Source organism: Glycine max, chromosome 8 (assembly GCF_000004515.6).
Source record: "Glycine max cultivar Williams 82 chromosome 8, Glycine_max_v4.0, whole genome shotgun sequence".
NCBI lineage: Eukaryota > Viridiplantae > Streptophyta > Magnoliopsida > Fabales > Fabaceae > Glycine > Glycine max.
Genome location: NC_038244.2, coordinates 45,498,266 through 45,512,062, shown reverse-complemented (window position 1 = coordinate 45,512,062; position 13,797 = coordinate 45,498,266). Strand labels below are relative to the sequence as shown.

Genomic DNA, 13,797 nt, shown 5'->3' with positions numbered 1-13,797 from the left:
TATAATGCCACATTTAGGTAAGGTTATGAATGTTTGCATCTTACATTGAAAACGGAGATTTGGCTGCAGCTAAGCTAAACATAGAATACATCATGAGAGTTAAACTATCGCTCTTCTCACCACCTTCTTAGACATTTATCTCTCTGTTCTTTTGAATGTGCATTTATGCAAGTATAATAAAAAAGAGAAATGTAAAGAACACATTTTTTGTCAACACTCTTTGCCACAATAAACTGTCCTCTATCATCTTTGAGACATGTGACAATTCCAAAAGCATTTTCCTGTGAAAAAAATGGCTGCATACATTTTTGTTAATCCGATGGAGGCTTCTCCGAACTAGGAATGTCTTCAAAAAATAATCTCCGAGGTAGATTGCAAGACCGTGGCATTTGCAATGTCTCACTCTTTTCGTGACATATCAGGATTTGGGCCCATCTTTTCATTGTGTATTGAGTCCAAGAGCAGATTTAAGACAATCTAGAATGATGTTAGTATTGGTTTGGATTGGATTGACTAATCTGCCACTATTTTGTTTCGTTTTTTATTTTTTGCTCAATTATTTTGTTTCGTATTACTCAATCTTGGAACTATATAATTCCAGAATAGAATTTTTTTAAAGGCAATTCCATAATAAATTATCTGAAAGTTATGTAGCTAGGGATTGAGTAATTTGGAACACAAACACAATACGAATTTCGATTTACTCAATTCAAAACTACACTTTCTAGAATGCATCTTATAGTAGTTAGTATATATACATTACTTAGTTCTAAATATATTATTAATGAGATGTAGTAGATATATTATATATTATTATAATGATGATAATAATTATATATTTATATTTTATATATTTTTAATTTTAATTTATTAAAATAATATATATATATATATATATATATATATATATATATATATATATATATATATATATATATATAGGTACTAAAATCACATGATTATAATTTTTTACTCAATTGAAATTCAAAGAATCAAAATTGTAAAACTGTAATACTTGAGAGATTAAAAGTGTAATTAAATTAATATAATTAAAAGAATGTTAAATATATATTTCAAATTTTATATTATTTTTACCATTTTTATTTTTAATATTACATTACTTATTTTTATTATTATTTTGTTTTCTTTATTTGTTTTAATTATTAATTATATTTTGATTTGTAAACAAAAAAATCTTAGCATTTTAAAATTAATTAATAAATTTAAAATTATAATTATCTAAAAATAAATCTAAATATATAAACATGTTATTTTATATGATTTTTTTTATTCATCGATTTCAACTTCAATAGTTATTTTTATCAAACATTTATAATTCAAAAGTTAACTTAATAAGTCCTTCAAATAAAAATTTAACTTAATAACTTTCAACCTTTTTTTTTCAATTTTCAACTCATTTTTCAGTTAATTTTTAAAATAGTTTTAATGTAAAAAAATTGCTCAAAAGCTTTTTTATATTTTTTTAAAAGTGCAATTTAAATAATTTTATATAACATTCTTTCAATAACTCATTTACTTACGTCAAAGTAAATGAGTTAATGAAACAACCCACGAGATCAGATATTTTTAACTTTAATGTGTAATCAATCAGTAATTAAGAGTTCATCTTTAAATGAGTATATTTTTTTCAACATAATCTTAATTATGCACATAAATAAATTTCAGACAATTCTGTGTAGTAGTAAACCATGATCTCAAGTTTCAATTTTGGAACTTGCTTCTAAACCACGTCGTCAACAACACTCACTCCTCAACTCGGGTCTCACTCACCAACTCGCCGAGTCACATTAGTACTATATTTCGTTTCGTTGGTGTTCATGCCATTTCACTTTCCTTCTTCACTTCACTTCACCCATTTGACACCACCAGGTTCTCTCTCTCCCTCCCTTCTTCTCCTTCCACGTTAACGTCTTTGTTTTCTCTCTCAACTTTCACAACACATATATTTACATTTATTTTACATATAGATATCAGATATGTATACCCTTTTGTTTGTTTCTTCTTCTTCTTACGCTTTGTGGTTCCTTGATGCTTTCTCTTTCAAGTTTCAACCCCTTAGCATTTGACACAGAGGGTAACAAGTATTCATCTTTCTCTCTGCTATCATCTTGTTTCATGCGTGTATGATAACATATGTAGGATCGGGAGGAAGATTGTTCGAAATATTTTTTCTTTTGGGTCCTTTATGTTTAAATTAATTGTTAGCATTATGTGGGTGTACTCAATCTTATGGTGTAAGTGAATGCACTATTGTACTTGTTTTCTGTGTTCCTCTGTTACACGTCTTGGTCGGTGTGTTGTTGTGTTATGTTATGTTATGTATTAATCTGTCAGCGCTTTGTTTATGATATGAAGTTATGAACTTACATACAAGTGGATCTGGCTGGGGTTGATTTTCTTGTTCTTGCTTGGATATAATGTTTTCCTCAAAGGGTTTTTATTTTACTTTTTACCCTTTGAGGCCACATACATGCATATTGGTAATTGAATGGTGTAAAGTGTAATTCTTTGAATCTGTGTCGGCCACTGAAGAATGCTGTCTTTGAGTATTTCAAAAAAATTCCTTTGTGTGAGTGGTTTAGGTAGGTGGTGTCCATGTGGAGGATTTTGATGCTCTATTGTGTTGGCAATTGTTGTGGTTTCAGGCTCGGCTGTGTTCTAATTTGTTTGGTACCGAAACAGACTGATTTAGATTTAGTAATTGGGGTCCTTTTGGATTTACTGGACAATCCCAAATGTTACTTGTACTGTAATTCTGAGTTCGTAGTTAATTTTTTTTAAGCAAATAATTTGATGAGTGTGACAACTGACAAAGTGTGGCCTAGTAAATGAGTGGTCGGTAAGTAATTCTGTACATTACTTTTATGCCAAGTTGAAGTTTGTGACCCATGTTTGAAGTTTGCTCCTTGATAATGTTACCTAAGCTACATTTCCTTGATAATGGTTCTTCTTAAGCTTTGGTTTTAGTTTATAATTATTAGGTTTATTGTCCTGTGTTTCTTGGCAGATGGAGTCAATTCAACAAAATTATAATGATGATTCCATGGAGCATTCATCTAGTAGTCCTCCAGGTTCGCCTGATATAAGTGACGTAGTTGGAGCCCTGCAGTTGGATCCTCGAGTTGGTGAAGAATACCAGGTGGAGGTCCCTGGCATCATAAAAGAATCAGAACGGCTTCAACTTCTTATGAATCCTGCTGATTCAGAAGTTATGCTTGATAGCTCGCTTTCTTTTGCAATTGGTTTGCCCATCTCAGTCACATGGATACGAAATGAAGTGGAGGATAGTGGACATGAAAGGAATCTTGCCGACGTTGATGGTACAGTCAATACAATTGAACTAGTAAAAGAAACTAATTTTAAAAAGAACAGTATATCAGAAAGTGAGGAAGAATTGAAACTAATTGTTTTTCGGTTTGTGATGACAGGAGGCAAAAATTCAGGTCAACTGGGTAAAAGCAAAAATTATGTATTGGTTCCTGGCACATTGAGTAACTCTTGGAGTGAAGCTGATGCAAAAAGTTTTCTCCTTGGTTTGTTTATTTTTGGGAAGAATTTTATTAAGATAAAAAAATTCTTAGAGAACAAAGGGATGGGGGAAATACTGTCATTTTACTATGGAAAGTTTTTCAAATCTGAAGAATATCATAGATGGTCAGACTGCAGGAAGATAAAAGGGAGAAAATGTATTATAGGACAGAAGCTTCTTAATGGACAGAGGCAACATGAACTATTGTCTCGCTTGATTCCCCATGTCTCAGAAGAATCTAAAGATACTTTGTTGCAGGTATCAACTGTGTCATCTCATATCCATTGCCTGATGATTGGCTTACCCTGTATCACTGCATTCTAGGATTTCAAAATTTCTTTTATTTTCATCAGTCGCCTCTCTGATATAGTCCTTTGTAAGTTGCAATTTTTATTTTCCCCCTTTAATATATATCCTTCTTTAAATTCTTTCTTGAATTGGCATGATTTATTATAAGGCAGTAATAATTTGGTTTAATGATAATCTGGTTTTTGTGGTGTTTTGTATATATAATAGTTGTCAGTCCATTTTTTATGGTTGTTTTTACCATGTAGTAGAACAGGAGCTATAAGCATCAAAGGATTCAATATCTTTTGGAATTAACTAATGCATTCTGTTAATGAGCTTCAAATAATACTTAGCTTGCTTCTCCTAGTCCATTTGATGTTGGAAAGTAAAAGCTTTACTATTTGCAGAGTGTCTTACTTCATTAATATGACATGCTTTTTAGAGTATAGTCATACAATGGTAATTAAGGTGGAATAGCTGTTTGAATTATTAATATTATGCTATTGTGATGTAATACTGATGATTATTTGAATTATTGTTGCCAATGGTAATTTTCTTTAATCATTATAGTTGTATCATTTACATGCTTCAGTCTCACACTGATTTTATCTATATAATCAGGTTTCTCAGTCATATGTGGAGGGCAGAACTTCTGTAGAAGAATACATTTTATCTATAAAGTCTATTGTTGGACTTGGTGTTCTTGTAGAAGCAGTAGGTATTGGAAAGGAAAAGGAAGACCTTACAAGCCTTGCTGTGGAACTTGGGAAGAACAATCGGGTGTTTTCAGTACCAACTTGTAAAGCTTGGGCTTCTCTTGGGCCCAGTGATATAATAAAATATTTAACAGGAGGATTGCGACTTAGCAAAGCCAAAAGTAATGATCTCTTCTGGGAAGCTGTTTGGCCCCGCTTACTGGCAAGAGGTTGGCACTCTGAGCAACCAAAGAATCAAGGCTATGTCCACTCCAAAGATCATCTGGTTTTTCTTATCCCTGGTGTTAAGAAGTTTTCGAGGAGAAAACTTGTGAAAGGTGATCATTACTTTGATTCTGTTAGTGATGTATTGAGCAAAGTAGTAGCTGAACCTAATCTTCTTGTGCTTGAAGAAGAGACTAAAGTTGGTAGCTGCAATGATGAAGAGCCAGAAAAGGGATTGAATAAGGATGACCAATTTGATTATCATCGTCAATGTTACCTCAAGCCCCAAGCTTCTACTACAGATCATATAAAATTCATGGTTATTGATACCAGTTTGGTGCATGGAGGGAAGTCATCTGATTTAATGGAATTTAAATCTGCACCTTTTAAGTCAGTGAGTAAAGTTGAGGTAAATGCTGCTGGTATTACAAGTAAAGGGGCCAAACATACGAGGAAAGTAAACCATTGCAAGGATATGCCTGATAACATTGATAAAAAGTTGACAAAATTCACAGTAATTGATACCAGTAGGCTTTATGAAGGAAAATTATTGAAGGTGAGAGAACTGACATGTCTTCCAGTTGAATTAGAAAATGCTTCTAAGATGACTGTTCTCTCAAGAGAAAGTAAGGATAGCTCCTCTGATGAAGATTCATCAAGCATGGTGACATGTGACAAAAAGAACATTAGTAATACTAATAGCCAAAAAGGCATATCTGACAGTGATGCTACCAACCAAAAAGAAGCAAATGATAAGCCAGATAATAATGCAAAAAAAAGGGTAGAAAGCCAGAAAAATCAGAAGACCCGTGTGACTGATGATAATCAGCTAAAGAGGACTATAAAGCATCAATTCCGTCGGAGGGCAAGATCAGATCATTGTAATCCTATGGTTCTTCCCATTAAAAGGAGAAGATTGACTGCTTGTGCCAAGGCAGAGACAAGCCGCGCCATTGAGAATTCATCAGGAGGCTTGGAATCTGAAAAAGTGGCATTCTCTCAGTTATCGAGCTTTCCAGATTCCCACCAAAATGTTTGTGATTCAGTTAGTTCTCGGCCGAATGGAAGTTCAATTGCCTCTTTAGCTGACAGAAGTGTGGAAGTGAATAACGAGGAAATCATTCTCAATGAAATTTGTCAATCCAGGAGCAAGTCTTGTGTTGAAGTCGAGAAATGTGAATCACAGTCGGCGGTCACCTTCAACACACCCCAGGTTCTGTTGAAGTCTGAAGATGGTGAAATGGTGGCGACAGTGGAGGAAGATGGGCAGTGCAAAAAGGCAAATGATCCGTGTTTGTCAACTGATACTCAGGGGGTAGTCGAAAAGCCACAAAGATCCTCTTGTGATGTTGGTTCTATGGAACAGCAGCCTACTAATATAAATCCTAGGAGACAGAGCACAAGAAATCGACCATTGACTGTTAAAGCAATGGAGTCCTTGGGAAATGAATTCTTGCATGTGCAGAGGAGACGGAAAAAGAAAGACATCCTGTCACACATTGATGCTTTCAGCCCATGCCGCAAGGCTCGTACAAGCAAAACAAAGCTGCATCGTCATAGTTCAGATCATGGAACTGCAGTTTTAGTAAAAGAAAAGCATTTAAGTGGAGATCATAAAATGGAGATTGTAGAGTTAGTGGAATGTTTCCAAGCCACTAAGCTAAATTAAAGAGCATTTATACAGGTATCTTTGAAGCTACTAGTTATCATAGATGTTTTGACTTTTAGAAAGAAATGGATTTTGAAAATACTGACATTCCTCCTGTCTGACATGCAAATTTTATGTTCTAAAGGTGTCAGAGTTATTTGACATACTGTACAGAATTTTGCCATACTTCAGAGAATGCTGCTGAGATCAGTCTTTTGTTTTTAAATGGAATAGGAAGTCACTGCTTTTATTGTGTGTTCTTATCACTTGCAATGTTGAACACATCAACGGTTTAAGGGTAAATGAAAAAACAAGGAAATCATTTTAACTTCCAAGAGTTATGCAAAATGACAAATAAGTTTAACATACTAAATTTACTATAAAATGCCTGAAGTTTCAGAAGTAGTGATGCTGGTATGTAGGCTGTAGCATGGTGTTATCAATTCTAGTTTCTAATGTAATAAAACAAAAGGTGCAGAATGAGAAACTATTTTATCATTGTTTTTTTAAGAATATTGGAAAAATCACAGCACAAAAATTTGTTATTGTTGGTGGAAGGGCCAAACCCAAAACATTATAAATCTTGTAAGCTTGTTGCTTCCACCCCTTTTTTTCCTTCCGGAATGCACGTCCTTTTTTTGGCTTATTTAGAATTCCTATTATTTCATCGGTGAAGTATGTACTGAGAAGTTGAAAATTTTAAGGGCAATTTGGTTTAAAAGCATTTTTTTCTATTTTCATTTTAATGATAAAAACATACTCTTGTTTTTTTTTTTCACTTTGCTTTATGTTTTTCATTGTTTTTTATACAAACTTTTGAAAATAGGAAATAAAGTAAAAATATTTTTTTTTAATTAAATGTAAAACAGAAAATTTTCTCTCAAAGTAAACAGCCTGTTAGACGTGCATGCAGTTTCTGTATGGAATCTGATCATCTTTCTGTTGAAAACAAAGTGAATTTGGGTTCATTACGTGCCTACTCACTGAGAAATTGTTAATATGACTGATTTGAAAAGGAATTTATAACATCAATGATTTGAGGATTTCTCAGCCCTTGCATTTCTTCATTCCCCTTTCACGACCCATTTGAATTAAAATTTGATAGCTAAAGTGGAAGTTATCATAGAAAGAACAATGAAGTAGTAAAATGGATTAACTTGACAAACATATTTGCACTGTTCTTTATGAATTAGATATCTGATATCTGAACCGTTAGATTTCAATCAACTCTCGATTCAGAAGTAACCAGTATGGAGCATTTACGTACAAGGATACAGAAGGGTTCACATCTTTTAAGCACTAGTAAACAATTGATAGAGGATTTCTCTAACCATTCATTTATAAATAAGGAAGATTTGCATTAAATTATCTATATAAATTACTAGTAAATTTCAATAATTTTTTTAACAGAAATTGTCAATAGTTAAAAATTATCTTATATCATACTTTATAATTCAAACATATTTACTTATTATGAATTTTAATTATATGAAAAAATATGTATCTTGTGCAATACACACCTACTAAAATACTATTTATAAAAAAATATCTTGAAAAGTTTATTGCAAATTATTTTGAGTATAATTTACATTACTTCAAACACTATTTTTTTAATAGTTATTGACTTTTAATTTGTTTAAAACATGCACTATTTAACAAAGCTAGTAGGTTACTGTTGTACTCTCAACTCAAGTAGATTTTTCCATCTTTAACAAATATTGGAATTTTAATTTAGAAAAGAATTACAGCACGAGGGATAATATGAACTTTACCAAGGTCTTCCTCAAGAACTTGCAACCTTCAAATAAAATCCGAAACCAAACTTTTATTAGAAGGTAAATAATTATTTCCATGTCCATTGTACCCAAGTTTTTCTTTCAATCCGGAGGTTCCTTGGATGAGAAATCATCACCCATGAAATCTGAATTTAATTCAGGTGAAGAAATAATTCTTGCATTAAAATATATTATTGTCCAACTTCTCATGGTATTATGGGGATTCCCTTTCATCATATTCTATATTAGCCAATTGCCCTTTGAATGATTGAATATTCAGGGAAAAGTAAAGTTGCTTTTACGACTTCTTCAAACGTGGGAAATATATATTCAGACTGAACATTTTTTTCCCCAAAGACTTGAGTATAACATCCATTTTATCAAATATATTAGTATTTTCAGTAATTGACTTTCCAAGGAAACTTTCGTTCTTTCAATGTAATGTAATGGTCCAATCCAATATCTTTCACCATCATTCCAAAGTTTGTCGCCACCATGTTTTACAGCTCCGATTCATTAGGAATTTTCTTTGCATAAAACCCAACTTCAGCTTCCAACTTTGCCATCTTTCCCATTCTAATTAAGCAACAAGGTCATTAGGCATTAGCTTTTTGCAAAGCTCATGTTTCATACTCTGAAGGCTCATCCATCATTCTTAAGTACAGGAAGGCCTCCATATGTAATGTTGCCTTTTCTTCCTGCACCCTTGTGATCATGGCTAATGTTTGATTCATAGCAACTGCAGAAGCTTTTCTTTCTTCCTTCAGCCCTTTATATAAACTACAAAACACTCAAATTTCTTGACATGATTAACTGGTCTTTTTATTCTGTCAACGGAAATTTCACTTATTCAAATTTGACCCATTGTCACTTATTCAACCCTATATATCTGACTAGTTTCTGATTGAATCAGTTAATACAGTCAAATGTTAAAAGCTATACTTGAGAGAGATAAGATTATGCTAATCTTTTATTAGACTGTCAAAAGTTTAAATAAAATAACACCTTGCTCATTTTCCACAAAACATCCTTCATCATTCTGCATAACTAAGTACATAGTTAGAAAAGAAAAATGCTATATCAACAAATATATTCTTTTTTCTCTTTCATCTTTTTTTTTTCTCCTACAAAACCACTACAGCTACAGCTACAGCTACTATATCCGATACAACTGAATTCCCCAAAACAGAATATTTGTTCCCCAACCTCATACCCACCTACCATGAAACCAACAATGTCCATAAAGTCCCACACATGATGACAGCAAACTTAACATACCTTAACCTTCTATGACAAAAATACCATGAGCAATAGATAAACATTCCACCAAGCTGTGACAGGTATACACTGAAAATCAAACATATCATTATCCTTAGTATAATCATGTGACTGCCTAAGACTTACAACGTATCACCAAATGCATGTGCACAGAAAGCCGTCCCACTGGTTGCCTCTATTTAATTACAACGTATCACCACCAAGACACACAATAGGGTTAAGCATCCACTCTGACAATGGATAGCAAAACCCCCTCTTCCTTTCCTTAAAGCCACCTCCATACTAGAATAACAGCTTCTTCAAAAACATCTTGCGGCTGCACTTGTTTGTCTGAAAATCATGTTATTCCTTCCTACCCATATAGCTCATAGCAAAGCAAACCAAATCACCATCCACCCTTTCCCATCTACTGCACCACTTCCTGCCAGACCATAGAATTGTAGAAACTTTCTGTTCATACCATTACTCAATACAGTGGACACCCCAAGCCATCTAAAGCACAATTGCCATACTTTAGAAAACCAATCACATTCATAAAAAAAAGATGGCTGGTATCCTCTACCTTTTGTTACACCCCACATTCACACACACTCCTCCTGCTGTATGATATGATGCTCTTCTCAGATTTGTCTTTGTAGGGATTCTGTCTTGAAGTGCTTACTATACAAACATCTTATTTTTAATGGAACCACATTATTCCACAATTCCCTCGTCAGCTCACAATATTAGTTATTTTTTTTATAAATAATAATTATATTAATATATAAGACTACTAAAAAAATAAAATAAAAAGATAGAAAATATCTTTTAGTTTAATTTATGTTTAATTGTTTTTTTTTTAGATTTTAAGACTAATTCTAGAGTTTATAATTTTGTGTTGTAATTTAGTTGCTTGATAGACTTATTATTATTAATTATTATTGAAAACAATTAGTATTATGTGATTTAAGATTTTAAAAATAATTTATTATTTTAAATACTTTTGTATTGTGAATTATTTTTTTAAAATTTTTATTATTTAGTATGTTCTATTTGTGGGAAAAAGAGCATATTCTCAGCGTTGCCAATGGTGAAACCAAGACGTTTCATTCTAACCCATGACAAGACTTCTCTAGTTGCAAATCGCATATTCAGTCCATTGGACTTGTACAATCAATGCAGCGGGGGAATCAACCAAAACAAATTAAATTTGTTGATGAATTTTTTGAATTTGAACACTTTCTTGCTGATAAACGGCTTTGATTGCATTTTCAGTCTGTTAAGTAACTCTTGTATGATTTTAGTTTTTCTTATTTCAATTGTGTCACTTCATTCCCTTAATTACAGTAATTGTCTAATTTTAGTCCATGTGTTTAATATGTATGAAATATTAAAATTGGTGTAATTGAAAACGACCACATTTATGATAATCTTAAGATACAATTGACATAATTAAAATCTGACGGACTAAAATTATATCATTGTGATGTCTAGGAACCAAATATATAAATAAACCTTGATAAAATAAAATAAAATAAAATTAAACTCAACCAATAGTACTTTTATATCAAATAAAAGCCTTAAATATTAATATTGCATATTACCATTACACCAAATCCGAAACACTATTTAAAGATTTCAAACCCAACTCTGCTTTGACTAAAGACAATTTGGTAAAGTCCAGGTCAAAATTGGGCCTTAGATGAGGTCGCATACAACGTCTTTTCTTCCTGCACCCTATCAAAATCAACCTACACCTCTTTCTCAATTATTTTGTAATGTATTAAGAAATAGGTACTTAAGTAGTATGATATTCTGTTACGAAATAGGTTTTGCATAAGAACAACACCTTTCATTGTTTGCTTGGGATCACATGTTTCGTAATTATTTTTTAATGTATTATGGGATGAGTATTTCATATGTATGATATTTAGTTACAAAATAGGTGTTCCATATTTGTTAGGTGTTCCAAAATATATCTTCCTAACACATTTAAAATACTATATACGGGATATGAAGTTCATAAAATATTGATGTTTATCAAAATGTTTATAATAGACTATTTGTTCCGAATCACATGTTTTGTAATTATAGAAGTATAATATTTTGGTTACGGAATAGATGTTCCGGAAGCATAATATCATTTCATAAGGTATTTCAGAATACTTCTTTCAGACCACGTTCAAATATTATGTATTTGATAATCCGGAAAAAAGAGAAAATTGAAATAAAAAACAACGCATATATATATATATATATATATATATATATATATATATATATATATATATATATATATATATATATATTTTGTATTGACAATCCACATATGTACAAGTTAGTTTAAGAATTTGAAAATATTTTTAAAAATGGGGTATAAGATGACTTTGATTTCTATAGATAATAAAAATTACCTAATAACTAGAACATGTCAGGTGCACATTTACTCAATATGTCACAATTTCAAATATGTATCTAATAACACTAAGCTAAAACATGAATATAAATTAATAAAGAGTGTTGTGATAAAATAAAATATCAATTAACTGATATTTTTGTTTGCGCATTACACAAGATGGGCGTTTTTTTTTATAATTAAAAGTTTTGACAAGTATACATAACCTAATATATAAGTTATATTATATATTATTCTTAAAGATTATAATAAATAAGTGTATATATGTTATATTTTGGATTTACACTTATCAATTTAAATTATTAGATATGGATGTTTCAACTATTGACGAAAATTTCTTTTATCGAAATTAATTTTAGAGACAAAAATTAAAATGGATTAGTTAAAAGGGAATAAACAAAAGAAAATCAAATATACAGGTAAAAAAATGAAGATTGAGATTATTTAAAAATATTTTTTAGCTAATTGCAAGAATGGAGTGAAATGTACATTCAAAGAAAAGAAGAAAAAATATATTGGAATGTCTAATAAGGATAATGAAAAGAGTGAAAGCTTTACACTCCAAGTTGTGTATTTTATTTTATTATATATATAAATAATTTTTTTAGCTTATAAAAAATTATAATATAGAAATATATTTTTTATATAAAATTTCATAAATTAATTTGATATACATGGTTGCATTGGTAATATTTAATTCATAAATAAATGTTATTAAAAATATATATTATTTCATAGTGTTTAAAACTGATATCAAATCCTCTAAAAAAAACATTTTTATCAATTAATTTAATTTATCTCACTTACACATGTATATATTGATATCATAACGTAAGAGATGGTAAAACTTAATTGTTTTTGGTAGAGACCACAACTTCTTTTTTGTGAATGGTAGAGACACAACTAGAAACAATCCTATGAGAAAACATTTTAATTAAATTTGATGATAATTATTTATTTCAATGATATAATAATAATAATAATAATAATAATAATAATAATAATAATAATAATAATAATAATAAATTCTCATATTATCATCATCTCCCTCTTTAGCACGTTTTCTTATAATGAATTATCTTCAAAAGCAAGAATTAGTCATTGTCGTGAAAAAAACATTAGAAGTTCTTTTAAACCCAGTAAGTTCTTTTATTACTCCAACCTATATCAAGCCTTTTGACCGAATTTGAGTATTTTCTATCCATAATTGATTTACATAGAAAAGTTCATGAGCAAAGGAAGGAGAAAGTAATGATGTTATCGTTGAATACAGCATAAAATGCAGAACTTCATATTCCTTGCTGATTTTGACATGTGAATCATTGAAAAAGTTTTAATTATTAGATTTGTTAAATATTAACGAACTAATTGTTTTTCATTCCATATAGAAAATAGAATAATTGAATTTGTTCGAGTTGTTTGTCAACAACCAGCGATCTTTTTCCAAACTTTAGATCCATACATTTTTACGTTAATTAGTTAATCATATAAATTATCTGTTGTCCATCACACCAACTGTGGCCTTGAAGGGAACATACATTGCAGACAGAGGGCTAACGAATTTCTAATTTTAACACTTATTGGTCTCTTTTTCTCTTATTTTTCCTTTCCCTTTGTAAGCTTTTAAAGGGAAATATGACTTTATGAACGGCTCATTAACTTAATACACCAGAAACACATCCAATAGATGTAAACCCCAGTATAAACACAGAGAAAGAGCAGTGATCGATTGAACTTGTAACACCACGCTAATTCATGATTAATTCTCTTGAATAAAAAATTTATGTTTTTACTACAAAAAAATGTATAATAACCGTATATATATATACACACAGAAATGAAAAAAGTATAAAACTATTAACATTATAGGTTTACACTAATTAATAATATGATATCTTTGTTGGTTTATCATGTTAGTCATAGGTGTAAAATAACTCATTTTA

At 30.7% G+C, this 13,797-nt stretch overlaps 1 protein-coding gene across 1 annotated transcript; it reads left to right on the top strand.

Annotated features, from left to right (window-relative positions):
* The first annotated feature begins 1,734 nt into the window (after positions 1-1,734).
* On the top strand, positions 1,735-6,654 carry LOC102661961 (uncharacterized). The gene is made up of 4 exons (XM_006586151.4): positions 1,735-1,890; positions 3,029-3,341; positions 3,450-3,808; positions 4,460-6,654. The coding sequence occupies exons 2-4, from the start codon at positions 3,029-3,031 to the stop codon at positions 6,425-6,427; spliced, it is 2,640 nt and encodes an 879-aa protein (XP_006586214.1). The 5' UTR covers positions 1,735-1,890; the 3' UTR covers positions 6,428-6,654.
* Positions 6,655-13,797: the final 7,143 nt, after the last annotated feature.

What these genes read in the sequence shown, in the direction of transcription:
- LOC102661961 (XM_006586151.4), top strand. Translation starts at nt 3,029, where the DNA reads ATGGAGTCAATTCAACAAAATTATAATGATGATTCCATGGAGCATTCA. An exon ending in GAATCTTGCCGACGTTGATG is followed by an intron (nt 3,342 to 3,449) that starts GTACAGTCAATA and finishes TTGTGATGACAG; the next exon opens with GAGGCAAAAATTCAGGTCAA. An exon ending in CTAAAGATACTTTGTTGCAG is followed by an intron (nt 3,809 to 4,459) that starts GTATCAACTGTG and finishes CTATATAATCAG; the next exon opens with GTTTCTCAGTCATATGTGGA.